Below are 7879 nucleotides of genomic sequence, written 5' to 3'. Positions count from 1 at the left end.
CGCTGAGTTTCTCCAGCATTTTTGTCTACCTTCGACTTTCCAGCATCTGCAGTTCCGTCTTAAACACTTCTTCGGACACAATTCAGATTCAGTTCATGGGATGGGTAGAACTGGATTGAACGGGGGGAACGGCGTGGACTTAATGGGATACAGCGAATAGACGCTGTATCTTGCAATCAATTTTTAAAAAGGGAAGTCAACACCTCCCTCCCTCTCCCCCAAAGATCCTAGAGCGGATCTTTGCTCTCTCCTCCCCGCTAAAGCTCTATATAAAGTATTCCGAGCGGCCCCTCCCTTAGTCTGAAACTTGCGAGGAGTTAGTGGATACATTTCCACTGCCGTCTCACGGGGAACTGCTGTTATTTTTGGGGAGACGGTGTAGGCTGGCAAAGGGTGAAGGTGAATCTGTGACAACAGCGAGAATGATGAGGGAGGTCCGGCGCTGCTCCTTTTGGAGAGGAGTACTGGGGGAATTTGTGGGAATGACCATCTTCGTTTTTCTCAGCACGGGCTCGGCCACCAAGTGGACTCCGAACGGGTTCCCCGCCGACGTGGTACAGATCGCCCTGACATTCGGCCTGTCCATCGCCACTTTAGCCCAGTGTCTGGGGCACGTCAGCGGCGCTCATCTCAACCCCGCCGTCACCTTGGCTCTGCTCACCGGCTGCCGCCTCAGTGTGTGGCGGGCACTGGCTTATGTAGGCGCTCAGATGCTGGGAGCCGTCACTGCCAGCGCTATTCTGCTGGGGGTCACCCCTAATTCCAGGAACAGCACCCTGGGACTCAACGCGGTAAGGACCGACCCCCCACCCTCTCCCCTCCCACCTTCTTAAACCAGTGAATCGACTTTTAACGTCTTAGACAAAATCATACACAAAGTGCCCCAGCACCTCGGCGGTTCAAATTCAAGTTGGTATTTCTTCTCACATGCACCAATTAAGGCACAGTGATATTTGCGAGGCAGCATCTCAGGAAAACATGGTAAATTCTAAGGTTCTAGGAGCAGGATTAGGCCATTCGGCCCACACAGTCTACTCCACCATTCAATCGTGGCTGATCTATCTTTCCCTCTCAACCCCCGTCTCCCCATAACCCCCGACACCCCTTACAAGTCAAGAATATGTTAGTCTTTGCCTTGAAAATACCCAAATGACAGCCTCCACAGCCGTCTGTGGCAATGCATCCCACAGATTCACCACCCCCTGACTAAATACATTTCTCCTCATCTCCTTTCTGATGGAACGTCCTTTTATTCTGAGGCTGTGGCCTCTGGTCCTAGACTCTCCCACTAGTGGAAACATCCTCTCCGCATTCACTCTATCCAGGGCTTCATTATTCTGTAAGTTTAAACGAAGCGCCGTTCTCCTCCCCCTATCCTCATCCTTTTAAACTCTAGCGTGTACAGGGATAAAGTTTGGGGTCGGGAACCCTCCTTCAGACTAGTTGCACCAGCAGTGTTTGGCAACACGGGAGATAAAGTGCCCCCCCCCCCCACCCACCCACCGCCTACCGATCCCTCCACAGGAGGGAAACACAAGGTGTTGGAGGAACCCTCTCAGGAACGGCATAACCTGTTGACGCAATGGATAGAAGATGGATAGTTTCAGGTCGGGACCTTTCTTCAGAATGAAGCAGTCCCAAGAAGGCTCGCGAACTGCAGATGCTGGAATCGTGAGTAAAACACAAAGTGCTGGAGTAACTCGGCGGATCAGGCAGCATCTGTGGAGGACGTGGATGGGTGACGATAAGTCGGGACCCTTCTTCAGACCGCGCCTTGTCCTTTTTGCAGCTTTTGAGATGTCTGGTGGGACGATATGAGCAGGACTAGCGTTGTGTTGTGAGCAGGGATTTGACGTGCGCACCTCCTTCCCGAAGCCACACTGTCCCCTCCCCGTCTTGAACCGAGCGCAGCATATGACCAATAAAGTTTGCAGACGCCCCCGTGTTTGCAGGCGCTCACACCCTTGCACTCCCCCCCCCCCCCCCCCCTCCTCCCCTCCTTAGCCCAAATACTCTACAAGTAACTCCTCCCCATCCATTAAAGAGGGTCTCAGTCATGCTTGTGTGCGCGGCAGCACAGAAGGTCGGTCGCCAGTTCTGGCTCAGGAATGGTGTGTTTATGAATATGTACCTCTTGTACATGGTGTGGCCAAGTGTGGAATATATCCATCATACACCAAACCATGTATATATCTGTGTATGATATATATATATATATATATATATATATATATATATATATATATATGTGTGTGTGTGTGTGTGTGTGTGTGTGTGTGTGTGTGTGTGTACATCATACACAAAGATGTATACAAATATGTGTATACTGTATATATATACATCTGTATATATATATATATATATATATATATATATATATATAGAGAGAGAGAGAGAGAGAGAGAGAGAGAGAGAGAGAGAGAAAGAGAGAGAGAGTGTATACAGTATGTGTGTGTGAACGTGGAATATAACTATGTTAGTGTGTGTGTGTGTGTATTGAAGTATTTGTCTGTCTATAACCTTGCGTGTATGCGACTGTGTATCTCTACGTGTGTCTCCGTGTGTGACTATGACAGCGAGTGTGAGTATCAATATGTCTCTGTGTGTCTGTTTTGGTGATAGCATTTGTGTGTGTGTGTGTGCGGGTGTGTATCTGACATAGTTTGTGTCTGCCGGTATAATAGTGTCAGTATACCTGTGTGCATGTTACTGGTTATATGATTTGTGCGTTGATGTGTCTATCTCTGTGTGTACACTGCTGTATTTGTATTTGCACGTGTGTGTGTCTGTGTTTGTGTATTACGTTTTTCTCTGTGTGTGTGTGTGTGTGTGTGTGTGTGTGTGTGTGTGTGTGCGCTTGTCCGGAAGTGGATTGTGAGTGTATGTGCACGTGTATCTTGGAGTGAGTGTGCATGCATGTGTAGTGTGCGTGAGTGTGTGTGTATGCATCTGTGTGCATATGTAGTGAATGTGTGACTGTGTGTGTGTATGCGTATGTACATCTGTAGTGTGCGTGTGTGTGAATGTGTGTGCATATGTACTTGTGTAGTGTGAGTGTGTGTGAGTGTGTATAAATAGTTGCTGTAGCCTGACAGTGCTCGGGTTAATTGCCTTTGGTATAACTTGTCCCTATAGTGTAGGATAGTGCTAGTGTATGGAGCAGCGCTGGTCAGCGCGGACATGGTGGACCGAATGTCCTGTTTTCGAGCTGTATCTCTAAAGTCTAAAGAATGTGTGCAGACTTTGTGCACTGTTCTTGTTTTGTATATATTTGTATTCTGAATAAAGTTCATTTTTGGAAATTAAAATAAAAAAACACTTCAGTGGAAGCAGTCACACTAAATCAGCGTGAAACGTCGCTCTCTTTTCAAAACTCATGTGCGAGGACTGGTGGTGCAGCGGGCAGAGCCGCTACCTGGCAGTTCCAGTCACCCTGGTTCGATCCTGGCCTCGGGTGCTGTCTGCGTGGAGTTTGCACGTTCAGCCCGTGACCGCGTGGGTTTTCCGCACATCCCAAAGACGCGAGGCTTGGCAAGTTAGGTTGTCACTGAAAATTGCTCCCTAGTTCGCGTGAGTTGAATTACTGTTGAAACACAAAGTATTTGTGCTATAACACTAGGATAAGCGCTCGACCAAGCAGACTGCCAAAGTAGTATCTAAACTACATACGGTAGACACAAAATGCTGGAGTAACTCAGCGGGATAGGAAGCATCTTTGGATGAAGGAATGGGTGACGTTTCGGGTCGAGACCCTTCTTCAGACTGATTGTCAGGGGAGAGGGAGAGAGATATGGGAGGGTAAGGTGTGAGAACACAGATCAAAGGGGTCGATGCTCCAAGGTTAATGCAGAATGGTACATTGTTGGCTGAGGGGAAGGTGACAACAAGACATACAATCAGTAATATTGGGACTAATCGGAGAACTGGGATGGGGGAGGGATGGGGAGAAAGGGAAGGCAAGGGTTACTAAGTTAGAGAAATCAATAGTTCCTTCAGTCCCGCTGTGTTACTCCAGCATTCACGTCCGATTATACAATTATCAAGAAAGCTGCAACCTGGTTGTTGCAGTCTTCAGGCTCCTGTACCTTCTACCTGAATGTAGCAGGGAGATGAGTGTGTGGCCAGGATGGTGTGGGTCTTTCATGATACGGCCAGCCTTTTTGAGGCAGCGACTGCGATGGAAGGAAGGTCAGAGCAGATGATGGACTGGGCAGTGTTTACTACTTTTTGTAGTCTTTTCCACTCCAGGGCGCTCAAGTTAATGAGTCACATATACAGCATGCTCTCTACTGTGCACCTGTAGAAGTTAGAGCCATCAGGCTATTAAACCTGTCTCGGACAAAACTCTGATTATTAATAACCCATTATCTATTTATTTGCACTTTATCAGTTTATTTATTCATGTGTATATATATTTATATAATGGTATATGGACACACTGATCTGTTTTGTAGTCAATGCCTACTATGTTCTGTGTGCTGAAGCAAAGTAAGAATTTCATTGTCCTATCAGGGACCACATGACAATAAACTCACTTGACTTGACCTGACTTGACATCTGCAGTTCCTTCCTACACATCTAACCTACACATACACACCTATGCTATAGTTTAGAACAATAACTCTGTATTCAGTAATAATCTATTTACATGCTGATAAACACACAAGCTAAATGTTTGCCCTGTAAACCCGGTCTCAATAGCACACGAGAATCTAAAATGCCTTTACACTGTTAAACTATGGGACAGTATTGTGACAACTATTCTTGACCACAAAATCAGAGTTGTCAATGGATGTGTGAGAGAGAGAAAAGTGTTGGGGAAGTAGGATTACCTGCACGTGATCCACATCACACCATTCCCACATATCTAAGATCTTCTGAAATGTCACTATCTACTGGAGTTTATCTTGCACTTAACGTTATTCCCCTTTACAGTATCTCCCTCTTCTCCCCTCTCCCATTGGGTACCGAAGTGTGAAAACGCACACCTCCAGATTCAGGTAGACAAAAATGCCGGAGAAACTCAGTGGGTGAGGCAGCATCTATGGAGCGAAGGAAATAGGTGACTTTCCGGGTCGGGACCCTTCTTCCTCCAGATTCAAGGACAGTGTTCTTCCCAACTGGTATCAGGCAACTGAACCATCCTATCACCAACTAGAGTGCAGTCCTGACCTCCCATCTACCACAATGGAGACCGTCGGACTATCTTTAAATGGACTTCACTAGACTCCATCTTGCACTAAACGTACTTCCCTTTATCCTGTATCTTTACACTGTGGACGGCTCGATCTTTTTGCTGACTGGACACCATGCAACATAAAAAAATTTCACTATACCTCAGTAAACGTGCCAATAATAAACCAAACTAAACGCATCACCCTCAGTGTCCTGTGCATCTTTAAACTTTAAGTTAGAGTTAAAATTGGCATGTCGTAAAGGTAATGCTACAGTTGTTATGGGAGATTTCAACATGCAGGTAGACTGGGAAAATCAGGTTGGTACTGGACCCCAAGAAAGGGAGTTTGTGGAGTGCCTCTCTGATGGATTCTTAGAGCAGCTTGTACTGGAGCCTACCAGGGAGAAGGCAATTCTGGATTTAGTGTTGTGTAATGAACCGGAGTTGATAAGGGAATTTGAGTTTAAGGAGCCAGAAGGAGATAGTGACTACAATATGATAAGTTTTTATCAAATCTACAATTTGAGAAGGAGAAGGGTAAATCGGAGGTGTCAGCATTACGGATGAACTATGGAGCCATGAGGGAGCTGGCCAAAGTTGACTGGAAAGATACACTAGCAGGAATGACAGTGGAACAACAATGGCAGGTATTTCTGGGAATAATACAGAAGGTGCAGGGTCGGTTCATTCTTAGGAGGAAGACAGATTCCAAGGGGAGAAAGGGGCGACCGAGGCTGACAAGGGACGCCAGGAACAGTATAAAAATAAAAGAGAAGAAGTACAACGTAGCAAAGATGTGCGGGAAGCCAGAGGATTGGGGAATGTTTAAAGAACAACAGAAGATAACTAAAAAGGCAATACGGGGAGAAAAGATGAGGTACGAAGGTAAGCTAGCCAAGAATATAAAGGAGGATAGTCAAAGCTTCTCTAGGTATGTGAAGAGGAACAAATTAGTTAAGACCAAAGTTGGACCTTTGAAGACTGAAAAGGGTGAATTTATTATGGGGAACAAGGAAATGGCAGATGTGTTGAACAGGTACTTTAAATCTGTCTTTACTAAGGAGGACACAAACAATCTTCCTGATGTACTAGTGGCCAGAGGATCTAAGGTGACGGAGGAACTGAAGGAAATCACATTAGGCAGGAAATGGTGTTGGATAGACTGATTGGACTGAAGGCTGATAAATCCCCAGGGCCTGATGGTCTGAACCCAAGGGTACTTAAGGAAGTGGCTCTAGAAACCATGGATGCATTGGTGATCAATGTATTCTAGATTCAGGATCAGTGCCTGTGGATTGGAGGGTAGCTAATTTTATCCCACTTTTAAGAAAGGCGGGAGAGAGAAAATAGGGAATTATAGACCAGTTAGCCTGACATCAGTGGTGGGGAAGATGCTGGCGTCAATTATAAAAGATAAGATAGCCACACATTTGGATAGCAGTAACAGGATCGGTCCCAGTCAGCATGGATTTACGAAGGGGAAATCATGCTTGACTAATCTTCTGGAATTTTTTGAGGATGTAACTGGGAAAATGGATAAGGAAGAGCCAGTGGATGTGGTGTATCTGGACTTTCAGAAAGCATTTGATAAGGTCCCACATCGGAGATTAGTGGGCAAATTTAGGGCACATGGTATTGCGGGTAGAGTGCTGACATGGATAGAAAATTGGTTGGAAGGCAGGAAACAAAGAGCAGGGATTAACGGGTCCCTTTCAGAATGGCAGGCAGGGACTAGTGGGGTACTGCAAGGCTCGGTGCTGGGACCGCAGCTATTTACAATATATATTAATGATTTAGATGAAGGGATAGCAAGTAACATTAGCAAATTTGCAGATGACACAATGCTAGGTAGCACTGTGAACTGTGAGGAGGATGTTATGAGAAATTTGCAAGAGAGAGCTAGATAGCAGTCAGGGGATATGGGGAGAAGGCAGAAATGGGGTACTGATTGTGGATGATCAGCCATGATCACATTGAATGGCGGTGCTGGCTTAAAGGGCCGTTTGGGCTACTCCTGCACCTATTGTTTGTTGCCTATTGTCTATTGTGTATTGGGTCATAGAGAGATACAGTGTGGAAACAGGCCCTTCGGCCCAACTTGCCCACAATGGCCAACATGTCCCAGCTACACTAGTCCCACCTGCCTGCATTTGATCCATATCCCTCCAAACCTGTCCTATCCATGTACTTGTCTAACTGTTTCTTAAACTTTGGGCTAGTCCCTGCCTCAACTACCTCCTCTGGCAGCTTGTTCCATATCCCCACTACCGTTTGTGTGAAAAGGTTACCCCTCAGATTCTTACTAAACCTTTTCCCCTTCACCTTGAACCTATGTCCTCTGGTCCTCGCTTCACCTACTTTGGGCAAGAGACTCGTGCATCTTCTAGATCTATTCCTCTCATGATCTATACACCTCTGTAAGATCACCCTGCATCTTCCTGCATCCAAGGAATAGAGTCCCAGCCTATTCAATCTCCCACTATAGCTCACACCCTCTAGTCCTGGCAACTTTGTCCCTTTCACCATAAATCTCTGCCCTCTAGCATTTGATATTTTCACCCTGGGGAAAAAAAAAGTTCTAACTGTCCACCCTAGTTATGCCTCTCATAATTTTATATATCAGGTCCCCCATCAACCTCTGGTGTTGCAGAAAAAGAAATCCAACAATCCTCAAGTCTTGTAGGAAGGAACTGCAGATGCTGG

The 7879-nt window shown here is 46.0% G+C and overlaps 1 protein-coding gene across 1 annotated transcript in view; it reads left to right on the top strand.

The window, feature by feature from the left end:
- The first annotated feature begins 284 nt into the window (after positions 1 to 284).
- The window catches only part of aqp1 (aquaporin 1 (Colton blood group)), a 33413-nt gene continuing 25818 nt past the window's right edge, over positions 285 to 7879 (top strand). Inside the window, exon 1 of the mRNA XM_033040690.1 lies at positions 285 to 791. Within this exon, the coding sequence (XP_032896581.1) occupies positions 423 to 791 (369 nt within the window). The 5' untranslated portion in view covers positions 285 to 422. The remainder of the gene's footprint in view (positions 792 to 7879) is intronic.

Source organism: Amblyraja radiata, chromosome 2 (assembly GCF_010909765.2).
Source record: "Amblyraja radiata isolate CabotCenter1 chromosome 2, sAmbRad1.1.pri, whole genome shotgun sequence".
NCBI classification, from domain to species: Eukaryota; Metazoa; Chordata; class Chondrichthyes; order Rajiformes; family Rajidae; genus Amblyraja; species Amblyraja radiata.
The sequence above is the reverse complement of the archived record's forward strand: the minus strand, read 5'-3'. Positions and strand labels throughout refer to the sequence as shown.